Raw genomic sequence first — 12,236 nt, 5'->3', positions numbered from 1 at the left:
GTTACGACCGACCCGGATCGTCCCTGCTGTCTCCATCGTTCCTCCCGGTCTGTCTGGGTTTGGCTCCGTGTGACGAGCTGGAAACGGATCAGAGAAGCCGAGCGTCTCCCGGCCGGCGGCGCGCCCAGGGCACAGTCACCTCTCCAATTAGTCCATCAGCAGAACCGGGCCCTGCTGGTCCGTCCTCACTTCCTCTCTGAAAGCCTTCTGACTTCCTGCTTCATGACGGGTTTCAGTTGTAACTTGAAATGTTAACAACTTAAAGTCCATCTTAAGACCCTACAGAGTTTCTACCACCAATAACACGGAGCGGTTCGTTGCTCCCTCACTGATCCGGCTAAAACCTTCCAGCATCTGATTCTCCGTGCAGGTGAGGTTTGCCGGGTCCGTCAGCGAGGCGCGAGCTTCCCTCCTAATGAGCGAGCCTGCGGAGTTTTAAAGCTTCCTGCGTGGTTTTCCTCTGATCAGAACGCCGAGGCCAAACTCATCTGAGAGACGAAATAACGAGCAGCAAACCTGCAGGACCGGCTGCCTCACTTTACCAACCGCCGGCAGGACTTACTGCTGCTTTACTACAACAACCAATAACTCTGCATGTTTATTAGCAAGTCGCTTAATGGAAAACCTAAAACTGATGCATATTTTGCTGAAGGAACTGATGTAACTGAAGCAGTGGTTCTTAACCTGGGTTCGATCGAACCCCAGGGGGTCGGTGAGTCGGTCTCAGGGGTTCGGCGGAGCCTCTGCCGCGGAGATAAAGACACACTTGTGTAAAGTCGTGATGACGCGCTGCAGAGGATCACGTTACATTGCTGAGCCAATCAGAGGATCACGTTACATTGCTGAGCCAATCAGAGCATCACGTTACATTGCTGAGCCAATCAGAGGATCACGTTACGTTGCTGAGCCAATCAGAGGATCACGTTACATTGCTTAGCCAATCAGAGGATCACGTTACGTTGCTGAGCCAATCAGAGGATCACGTTACACTGCTGAGCCAATCAGAGCTGTGGAGGAGCCCTGATTGAAGGAGCTCCTCTCTCAGCATGGATTTGAACTTGTGTCTTTATTTACTTCAGCAAAACTCACAGTTTTTACCAAGTCCTGTAGCTTTCGGTGAACTTCTAAATCTGCTCCTTAGCATCTTTTCGGGGTTGGTACTGCCTCTAGTGGTGTGGAGGTGGTGACACAACTAATATAATTACATTACTAAATCGGAATGCCGCAAAGTCTTTATTATTAATTTTTCATTTTCTTAAGAAAGTAGAGCTACTTAAATGATCTAAAGACCTTAAAGTGGTTCCAGTTTCTCTCGATGGCCAACCTGTTGAAACTGTGGCAGATTTTAAACACCTTGGGTCGTTCCTGGACAGTCAGATCAACTGAAAACACCGACTAGATTTTGAAGAACTGATCTCAGAGACTCTACTTTTAAGAAGACTTGGTGATCTTAGGGTGACCCAACTAGACTCTAGTTAGGTCACCCCTACGTCTTAAATTTTGAGGGGGGTGGGGGGAACATATTTTATTTATCACTACAGAAGGGTTCAGTGAATGGGCATACGACACTGGAGGGTTCGGTTCCTGAAACAAGGTTAAGAACCACTGAACTGAAGCCTTTAAACAAAAAACACCCTTTTATCTACAGCTGGCCTTAAATGTTTTATTACAGCCATTTAAACATTTAAAGTTGACCAATCTTTACTAAACAACGCTGCAGCTGATTCGTCCAATCAGCTGCAGCGAAGCAGAGCCGTCAGTCACCGACTGGCTGCATGTTCGGTCTCCAGGAACCAACCAGGCCTGTTGCAATCAGCAAGAAATAAAATTATCTCAGAAAAGATTAAAACAGGCTCAGAAATGTCCGCTTGCCTGGTTTTTGGGGTTTGGATGGTAAAAGTTTTCAGTCTCAACTAAACCGTTTTCTTCTTCACGCGCCCCCCGTCTGCAGACAGCCTCCGTGAACGTTTTCATTCACATCCAGGGGTTTTCAGTCTTTGGAGTTATTTAGCAAACAATCATAAAAATACCCAGAATTCCTCAGTGACGGATGAATTCATTCAAAAACTAGACAGTGGAGGTGGTCTAGTTAAAGTAAAACGTCAACGTTTCTGCATAAAACATCGTGAACTGACCGATCACAGCCCGCCTCTCAGCGCTCTGGACCGCACAGATTGTTGGCTCCGCCCACTGGCGGCGTTTTCATTTGTACAAACGCGGTGGTTCCTCTGTTGATGCAAGTTAAGGGTCATCTGGTTGGTTTGAACCATTAAAATAAGTTTATAAATCATCATATAAATGGTTTTATGGAGAGGCTCTGACCTCCACGGCGCCCCGCCGGATCTCTGAGCGTTTTCACAGTTTGTGTCGCAGCGCTGCTGCCGTCCTCCACTTAGCTTCATCATGCAACAGCTGCGGCTCCTGAAATGATCCATTAAATGCAGAGTTTGGTTTCTGTTCAGACCTAAAGGCCACCAGTCCTCCTGCGCCTCATCAAACACCCAGCAGGCGAAACGCTGACTCATGAAAACAACCTTGCCCATCTGAAAGGTAATTATAAAACTTCTCTTTGTATTAGAAAAGTGTTTTGCTCGTCTTCTGGGAGTCTGAACGCCAGCGGGTGGAATGATTATCTGAACAAATACTCCCTGGGAGGCGTTTTGCTGCTTCATTTGACTTGCTAATGAACCGTTCAGCTATCAGGAGCTTTAATTAAAAACAGCCTGTTTGCTGCTTGGTCTCCGATTCGTCCGGCGCTCCGCTCATCACGTTCCCTAAACCGGACCCAAACCCGTCCGGGCCGGGACCGGCAGGAGGAGAGGTCCGGTAGAGCGGCGGATCCTCGGTTCTTCCTCTCCCTCACAAACGCTGGATAATGTCACGACCTCGTCGCTCTGCTCTTCACTCTGCTGCAGCTAAACAGATCAAGATCCAACTGAAACTGAGCTTTTCTCCTTTTCCGTCGATATCTGAGGTTTGGAATCGGCAGACAGAGAAACTGAACCGACTTAAAACGACCGTTTAGACGGAAACGTGCTGAACACTTACTGATAACGAAGCACCATCACAGCTCACTTAGTGATTAAAAGTTCAATTTGCTGTCAATCAACTCTGGTACTTTTGGGTCATGTAGGGCAGCTGGTTGACCTATTGACCTTTCATTCACATCTTCACAGCAAGAGCAGCACAAATGGAGCAGATAATCCAAATTGGTTTGATTTGAAGAAGGTGGAGGTTTTATTAATATCGTTAAAATGATAGCTGCACAAACGTTTGACTCCAGTTTGTTAGACGTGAAGAAGGCGGGGGCCCGACGGCCCTCAGGGTTTTACTCAGCCAACTTCCGGCTAAATGACTCAGTAAAACATCTTCATCGTCTTTAGGTCTCACATCATCAGCAGCTGCTCAGCTTCACTGCACCGAGCCTTTCGACCCCCCAGACGGCCCCTGGAGCGCTGCGTGATAAGACAGGACGGCTAATGTGGCCCCCAGACCGCAGGCGGCCCCCAGACGGCTACCAGACTGCAGGCGGCCCCTGGACCAGAGATGGCCCTCTGACCACAGGCGGCCCCCAGACGGCTTCCAGACCAGAGACGGCCCCCAGACCGCTGGCGGCTCCCCGACGGCCCCTGGAGCGCTGTGTGATAAGACAGGACGGCTAATGTGGCCCTCTGACCGCATGCGGCCCCCAGACCAGAGACGGCCCTCTGACCGCTGGCGGCTCCCCGACGGCCCCTGGAGAGCTGTGTGATAAGAAAGGACGGCTAATGTGGCCCTCTGACCGCAGGTGGCCCCCAGACCAGAGGCAGCCCCCAGACCGCAGGTGGCCCCCAGACGGCCCCGTATTGGCCCCTGGAGCGCGGGCTTCGCTCTACCAGCTACATTCAGAGGTAAGGAGTAAGTTAAGCCGGTGGTCTGCAGGCGCCCCCTTGTGGTCAGTACTGTATCGACCGTTTAAATGCCATGACATGAGCTCAAAGCGTTCAGCCGAGTTTCCAAAGGATTGAGTTTAAAAGCACTAATATGAGCGGCTGAGGGCCGGTCATCAAAGGAAAAGCTGAAGAAATCGGTGAAAGAAAACAACTTCAGGATCTTCATGACCGGAGGAATTCATGTCAGAAACAGTTTCCAGTTTCTCAGAGCGAGTTGCTGAACTTTCATTGTTTTAAAATGCATCAGATGCCAAAGACGTGAGCAGCGCTGGGCCCCGCGCTGATTAACTGCATCTTAACACCTGAAACTAAATAATTATTCTCATCAGGCTGTCAAAGCAACTCAAGTCAATGTTTCCTTCATTACGTTTGTAAATTATAAATATTATAAATGTTGTTATTGCACGTAAAGCACAGTGGAGAAGAACTGAAAAGCTTAAAATCATTTCCAGAATCTGTAAAAAACTGAAAACGGCAGCAAGTTGTTGATGTTTTAATCGTGACCAGTCACATTTACCACACAGCTCCGCTCCTCTCATGGGACGGACAGAGAAAACAACAACATGAGACCAAAACTTCCAGATGGATGGCAGACAGAATATTGCATCTTTTCTGCTGCTCTTCCATATTTTCTATCATAATTTCTCCTCATCAACATGTGGAGAAAAGGACTGATGGAACTTCACCTGCAGAGATCAGACTTATTATTCCACTCACCACGAAAACCAAAGAGAAAAATGCATCAGCGCGGGATTTAGCATAAATATGCATCAATGCCGAGTAACTTTCTGGCCCTGCAGATGAAGCAAAACTCTCTCAAACCGGATTTAAATACGATCCCAGCTTCCTCCACAGACCAAACGTAAAAACCTCATTTATGCTTTTAATAAAGCCGATCTTGTGTTACCAGCTTCCATCATTCAGATTGTTCCTGTAGCCGACAATCTGATAAAACCCGACATGAATTTCCTGTTTTGTTTCGTTAAGTTTCACATCTGTAAAGTAAAACTAAGTCTGCTCCAGTAAAACTGAAGCTCTCTTCCTGATTCGCTGGTTTTTCCATGATGTCACACACAAACCCAGAAAGTTTGATGTGTTGCCTTAAAATACGTCCCCAGGTTTCCCTCCTGTTAACCAATCAGAGCCCTGCAAAGCCATGACGTCATCGTCTTCTGTCTCTGCTCTGTGTTTTCAAACCTCCAGTCGGTTCTGCTACAGGTTTCTTTCTGCTACAACAAGTTTTTCCTCTCCACTGTCGCCACATGCATGCTGGGTATGGGGCTGGAAAGTCAACAACTCAACGAAAGCCATTGCCTGCTGTCGCCCCCTGCTGGTTCGGGAGGCCTGAACGCTGCAAGTCAACGACTAAAAGCTCTGCTGGGTTTCCTGAGATAAAAACTTTCTAAAATAGTTAAAATAATAGATAACTTGAAATTATTATTTTTTTGGCAAAGTGCCTCAAGACAACATGAAACTGAAACATTTGTTTTGTTCTGCTGTATATTTATTACAAATAAACATTTGTTTTGTTCTGTTAGTTTTACTAAAAGTTTCACATCCTGGATGTTTACAGCAGTGTATTTTAAAATCATTATTATAAACATTTGTGTAAAAATAATGAATAAAACTGTTAGCTGCCTGTGTAAACTGTTCACACAGCGCCCTCTCCTGGCCAGCTGTGGCACTACAACCTTTAATATGATGCGATATTTTAAAGACCATAATTTGATTTTCCAAACAGAGAAGACATTTGGCCCAGTCCAGAAACACTTTAATCATTCTGTTTACTTCACTGTTGGTTTTTACATATTTAAAGTCTTCCTTCGATTTGAGGTTTCAAAGGATTAAAAATAAACTCCAGGATTTCACAAATCATCCAATACAAAAATTACTCAAATCTCTGGAAATAAACAGGAATAATTACTGTATTAGAAAACCAGCTCAGTTTTAAGTCATACTGGGCAAAAATTACACAAAAACTGGGAAAATAAGTATCGTTTCCTTTCAACGTAGCAAAAAGCATCAAACTCACAAACACACTTTAAAATGTTACCGGACAATTTAATGCTTATTGGGAGGAAAAAGCACGTTAGGAGTCGTTTTACTACAACTGATGATCATTTTATAAATCGATTATTTTTCTGATTGATCAATTATTCAAATTAAAAAAAAAATCACATTCTGTTGATTTTCAACAATATTAGAATCACATTAAAAGATAATAATTTAAATTGTTTTTAAATAATAAACATTTTAAGCCTTCCTGGATCATATGGTTGATGATGTAGCAAAGGCTGCAGTCAGAAAACGGCTTTTAGAGTCTGTAACCTGCAGTTACTAATCAGTTATCAGGTTAATCAGTCGATTAACCTGATCAATCATGATGGCTCCATTTCCTACCCTGTACTTTAATTTCTGGATCCTGCTGTGACTCAGAAACATGTAGAGTTGCTGCAGTGAGACCTCTTGTTTCTGCACCAGCTTCGTTATTCGGATGTCATTTTCTTTCTGAGTCTGTTGTTGCATTTAAGGAGAAATGAAGTGAAAACCCTGGACTGTAACCAGCAGTCATTTTACCCTGTTCTAATATATACATTACCTCCTGTAAATAGTGGTATTATGGTATTATATTGAAATAAATTGATTTTCAAACTTGTTTAGAGCTTGGTTTTTAAATGTGTTATTCAATTATGCAAATATTTTTCATTTTAGTCTTTAAAATACCAGAATATACACATAACCTTATATTATTTGTTTGTCTGATGACGCAACTTTAAAAATGAAATGTTACTCAGTTAGTTCTTGAGTCGCCTTTTACCAAAAACCATTTAACTCATTTCTTGAACTGATTCTTTCCTAAATTTGTGCCCATTAGTCCCCTGAAAAATGAAAACGCTGAGATTTCCATCAGTCAGTGAACGCCCCCTGGTCTCCCTGGACAGACTGGGAAAAGTGGACTGGGCCGGAGAAAAGAAAGCCTAGAACACCGAGAAGTGATCTGTAGTTTTTAAATTATCTGCAGTTTTTAAATGATTTACAGTTTTTAAATATCTGTATTTTGTGTTTTTGAGGATCTGTGGGGTCAAAGCGGCTCCTGCGGTCGTACCTGTCAGCCGGTGCTGCCTGGTGCTGACCCGGTTGGAGCTGTGGACGGAGCAGCAGAGGTGCAGCATGGCGAACATGGTGACAATCATCACCACACTCTGAAGCAGCAGCGTCACCTCGAACTGCTTCCCTATCCTGCAACAGAAACGCATCGTAACCGAGCTGCAGATTCATTTTGTCAGTTTTAATAACTTCTCTTCTCTACCAGAAGAAAATCCGCAGGATGTTGGCTACGAGCAGGACCAGGCACACCCTGGTGGAGAAGCCCTCGGTGTTGCTGCTCCTCTGGATCTCCTGGTACTGCGGGACGTAGGGCAGGGCGCCGCCGAACACCATGACGACAGACGCCAGCAGGGACGGCAGCGTCCAGGAGCCGTCTGCGTCCTCCGCCTGCATGAACACCTCGGTCTCCATCGCTCCGATCGGCGCGTCCACAGGTCCTGACGGAGGAACGGAGGACGATTCCAAATGGTGTGGAATGAACAAACTGGATTAAATACATTAAACAGGTTCAGTTTAAACAGACTATTGATTTAAAAAACAGAGAAATAGATGAGCAGGGGGCAAAACCACTGATGCAACCACAGCTTCTGTTTGTGAACACAAAGTTAATCCAGAAAACATGCCATTTTAGAGGTTTTGAGTTGGGATAGTCATTTATTGTGTTAAGAATTAGTCAAGATAAATTCCAATTAATGGTTTTAAAACCCCTAAAAGCTGCCTGTACTGTCAGGATTATAAGTTTTACCATTTTCCATGCCGTTTGTTTATAGAGTACCAATAAATATCAATAAGTTTGAAAATAAGATTGACTGCATTGACTGTGTGCAGTTCAGTGGCACAAATCACATTTCTTCATGTGACTGGTGTCCTAAAGAAACATTACAAATGATTTTGTTTTTCACGGAGCGCCTATGACCGAGTTACATAAAAACTATAAATATGGTTGATAAATAGATGGTCCGTAATTAATTAATCGACAAAATAAGCAACATTTAATTAAAAACCATGTTGCTGCTATTTAAATAAACACATGAGCTCAACATAAAAGATGATAACAGGTTTAAATCCGTTCTTCAACCATCAGATTAGATAAAAGTGTTTTTCAGTGGAAATAATTACTATAAAAGGCCGGAAACGTTCTCTCTCTCTCTGGCTTCATTTCTCAGGAGCATGAACTAATTGTTAATTAAATTGAACAACATTTAGGCTTGATGGGAGGTCAGGTGATCCAACAGTTAAACCACATGGATAAAATAAAGTTTCTGAAATGATCACTGAACACTGTTTCTAAAAAATTACCGATATTTCCCTAAAACGAGCCCAACAAAACGATCCCTTCATACCATTTATTTATTTGTGTCCATCTACGAGTATGATTTCTCTTTAAAGTGTCATTTTTATTTATATTAATGCTTATTCAAACTCATCATTCAAGTCAAACAATATTCTGCTAAAAGCACAACAGGAAGCGGCATAAATCATAACATCTTAAATTTATTTCGCTTATATTCATCCTGCTCAACCATTTTCCTACTCACGTCTATCTTTGCGGGAGTTTTCGCTTCTGCGGACGCGGTGAGGCGCAGATGTTTTCCGTCTCTAGGCAACCGTGACGTCAGCGCCTGTCGGCAGCGACGGTCCGTGGCGGGTCGCCGCCATGACAGTTTTACTGGCCTCAACATTTCCTGCGTCTCAGCGACGTTTAGCCGACATAAAAAGACGTTTCAGTATTTTACTAGGCAGCCGTAGCGCAGCCGTGAACCCCGCACGTTTTACATATGAAGTCAACGAACTAGCATAGCGCAACCAAGCTAACTTTAGACGTTAGCGCCCGCATGGAAAACGTTAAGATTACTGTGAAATGTATTTATCCCAAGCCGATTGTTACATAACCTGTCTTTAAAAAACTGTCCGCGGGGTGAGCCATCAGGTTCCGTTTACTCAATGTTTTCATCCACCAGGTTTAAATCCATATCTACCATCGTCTCCCTCAACAATTCAGTTCCTCTAAAATGGCGTCAGCCTCTTCAGAATAAGTCCATAGATCCTTCCTGGGTTTGTGTCCACCACATACCTGAAGAGTCTCGCGTTGTTTCCGAGAAACTGATGTATTTTACCTCCGTGCTCCCATATTAGCATTTTACCGTAAATCCCGTATTGTGCCCCCCGGGTTTACGGTAGTCTAATTACGTTACTCCCCCTCTCCGTTACGTTAGCATCCCCCCCGCTAGCATCTTAGTATGACCCAACATCTGGGCAGCAGACAGTAACATCATCAGTTGCTCTGCTGATCCACCTCCTTTGCCTTTGCCGCTTCTTTTTGAGTCTGAGATTGACAGAAGAAGTTGAGGATGAGGATGGATGGAAGAGATGGTTTGAACTTTTCAACTCCTCCGGGCTTTGGGGTCAAAGTTCAGGTATGGTTTCAGCTTTTAGATGCGAATCAGCTGTTCCCAGTTAGCTTGTTGCCACGGTGACGCATCAAATTTGAAAGCATTATTTATGACTCAGCAGCAACATGGCAGAGTGAAAATGATGAGCTGGACACAGAAGTTAAAGATCTGGAAAAGGAGAAAGGAGGAACTGACATGGAGTCCAGGAAACGGTCAGGAGACCAACAGTCAGTGAAGGCAGCATCATGGGCGGTGGGGGGTCAGATAAGAAGCCAGGGTCTCCTCCTATAACTGACTCCAACTGCTTCACACAGCAGAGTTTAACGTTGCTCCGTGTTTTTCCGCTGGTTTCTCCGTTTATGGGTTTGATTCTGCTGTTGGAAGCAGAGCTCCAGGTTCTGTGAAAGGACCGGAGGAAACCCGAGACGGGCCTGGCCTGCTGCACTGCCTGCTTATTTTAGGTTTCAACACCAGCCTGGAGATATGAAGGCCTCACTGCGCTTCAGCTGCTGCACAGCGCGGCTCCGGGTTGAATCCAATAAAATGTTCTTTAACCCGGGCTGGACGGAACATCAAGGCTTCCTGGTTTTATTTCACCTCTAAAGTCATGGAGAACTTTAATGTGCGGCTGTAAAGAGGAAGATTTAAAAATATAACGATGCAAAGCTGCAGCATGGATGTAAATCACCGAGTTTATAAAGTTAAATATTAGACAGGAGTTGGTTTCTGTGAGAATAAACCCAGCAGCGGAGCGGAGCTGGGCTGGACCGACCAGAACAGGCTGGGTCAGGTATCCAAAGCATAGTTTAAAGGGGAAGGGCCAACATGCCCGAACCTCTTCCAACACAGAACCAACACACACCAAAACACGAACATCAAATTATGTCTTATTACTCGGGTCAACCGGGTCTGAAGTCATCATAATTTCTCCAAACTGAAGAAGATGGTGGGAACTTTGAGTCAGCAGCTCCACTCACCTTCCTCCTCATCCACCTTCCTGCGGTCTGGAACCACCGAACCGGATCCTCTCTGCTGCTCCAACTTTCAAATCTCAACTCTCAGACCGGAGTGGCGAGCGCGCGACCCGACGCACACAGGCGCGCGCACACACACGGTCACCGCTCCGGAAAGTTTTTAATCTTTTAATTTCTCGGTCTGAAATAATTTCTGAAGCAGTTTTTAGGAGGAGCGATTAAAAGAAGAACAAACACATTAATTACAGGATGTTCTTCAGGCTGGAGGGATCAACAAAACGAGAGGAATCATGTTTCCTTTCCAAATCTGCGTCTTAAACATAGATATACACGAGTAGATGCCACCAACTGGCCGCCATATTGTGAGTGGAAGTGTCCTTACGCATATAAAAGAAATCTGCCTAAGGCGATCAAAGCGACAGTATATAAACATAAAAAAGGAGCACATTTCACCCCAAAAATTAATACTTTTTTTTTATTTCACACATTTTCAAGAAAGGAGGAAGAAACTGTCTCATGTTGGAAAGTCATACATTTGCTAGAAAAACCTCAGAGTGTTTGAGATCAATGTCACAAATTTTGAAGGAAAAAATGAACAAATTCTCCAATTATGGAAATTTGCAAATTTACAAGAAAAAAACTTTTAGATTAATGTAACACGTTTTCCAGACAAAATGCTAGGAAATGTTCTATTATCAAAAAGTTGATGCAAATCTTGCAAATTAATGACTTAAATCTTGGAGGACTTCTGGTGTTTTTGTCAGAAATATCTGACTTAAAATATCAAACTTCATTTCTTTCTTGAAAAGTTTAAGTCAGAGAAGTATACCTCTAGTCCAGGCGTGCTTAAGTCCAGTCCTCTGGACCTGTAACTTTTAGAAGTATCCAACAGACCGGGATCGGCTCTAAACAGGCCTGGTAACAAGCCATTCATTTGATTCAGGTGTGTTGGATGCATCTGAAAGCTGCAGGATGGCAGCTCTGGAGGACTGAACTTGAGCACCCAGCCCCTAATCATTTATTATTTTTTAATGTGTAATTAAACTAAAAATTTGAAGGTGTTGGTGCGTAATTCACATTTGTGTTCCCAACTGAACTTACTTTGATTTTACAGGAAAACTTGCCACTCATAACATGTCGGACTCGCTGACGTACCAATTGTGAGGGGGGTACAGCATTTACTCTAACATTTCTATGCTGATTTATATTAGCATCGAGAGCTAGCTCTTCTCGCGAGACTTCGTTTGTTGTGGAACAGCTGAGTGGGTGGCTGGAGGTACTTGCGACCAGTAACCGATTCAACAGCAAAGCTGCGGCCTCATAGCCGAGTTTCAACCCCCTGAAGACTTTGTTCCAGCTCGTTGGACGCCATGGCTGAGACGGACCCGAAGTCAGTGCAGGACCTCACCAATGTGGTGAGTCGTGACGCACGGCTAGCTAACGATGCTAACAGGACTGCTAACGGAGCTAGGCTAGGTCCCAGAGTTTAACCCGAAAGTGACAGAAATGATCAGCTGTTATTCCGCATTAGGTGTGAAATGTTCACATGCCAACATGTCCGTTGAGTCTTTGTATTAAATTCTGTTCAGCTTAACCGCTACGTGTCATTTATTGGATCCAAACAGCGGAGCTTTTTATTCTGTGGTTTAACACATTAGTGTTAAACTCTGAGTTGATGTGCATTTTAATTAGTAAACTAGAAAATTCCTGCAGAAATTTTAAAGGGGCATGCCAAAGTGTGCCCGTCGGCTTTGATGCAGCGTTATGATGTTAAAAATTAGCATTAATGCTAAAGAAAGCTGCAACGTAGTCAATAACCTGTGGAGAGG

The 12,236-nt window shown here is 44.1% G+C and overlaps 2 protein-coding genes across 6 annotated transcripts in view; one reads left to right on the top strand and one right to left on the bottom strand.

Annotated features, from left to right (window-relative positions):
- Positions 1-11,258, bottom strand: part of LOC103481170 (PQ-loop repeat-containing protein 1) — a 24,718-nt gene extending 13,460 nt beyond the window's left edge. The window contains exons 1-3 of one of the 5 annotated variants that reach the window (XR_536241.2): positions 10,411-10,705; positions 7,243-7,477; positions 7,039-7,172 (exon numbers count right to left, since the gene is read on the bottom strand). Coding sequence is in view for 4 of the 5 variants with exons in the window: in XM_008436472.2 (XP_008434694.1) it covers positions 7,039-7,172; positions 7,243-7,451 (343 nt within the window). In the remaining variant the exon portion in view is untranslated. Of the gene's footprint in view, positions 1-7,038; positions 7,173-7,242; positions 7,478-8,578; positions 8,614-9,114; positions 9,869-10,410; positions 10,706-11,236 lie in introns of those variants that run through there. The other 4 variants (XM_008436472.2, XM_008436469.2, XM_008436470.2 and 1 more) reach the window with 4 other exon arrangements.
- Positions 11,259-11,635: 377 nt separating this feature from the next.
- Positions 11,636-12,236, top strand: part of hsbp1b (heat shock factor binding protein 1b) — a 7,719-nt gene continuing 7,118 nt past the window's right edge. The window contains exon 1 of the mRNA XM_008436467.2: positions 11,636-11,822. Coding sequence (XP_008434689.1) covers positions 11,778-11,822 — 45 coding nt within the window. The 5' untranslated portion in view covers positions 11,636-11,777. The remainder of the gene's footprint in view (positions 11,823-12,236) is intronic.

Source organism: Poecilia reticulata, linkage group LG19, assembly GCF_000633615.1.
Source record: "Poecilia reticulata strain Guanapo linkage group LG19, Guppy_female_1.0+MT, whole genome shotgun sequence".
NCBI classification, from domain to species: domain Eukaryota; kingdom Metazoa; phylum Chordata; class Actinopteri; order Cyprinodontiformes; family Poeciliidae; genus Poecilia; species Poecilia reticulata.
Note: the sequence above shows the minus strand (reverse complement) of the source record. Positions and strands in the feature narration are given on the sequence as shown.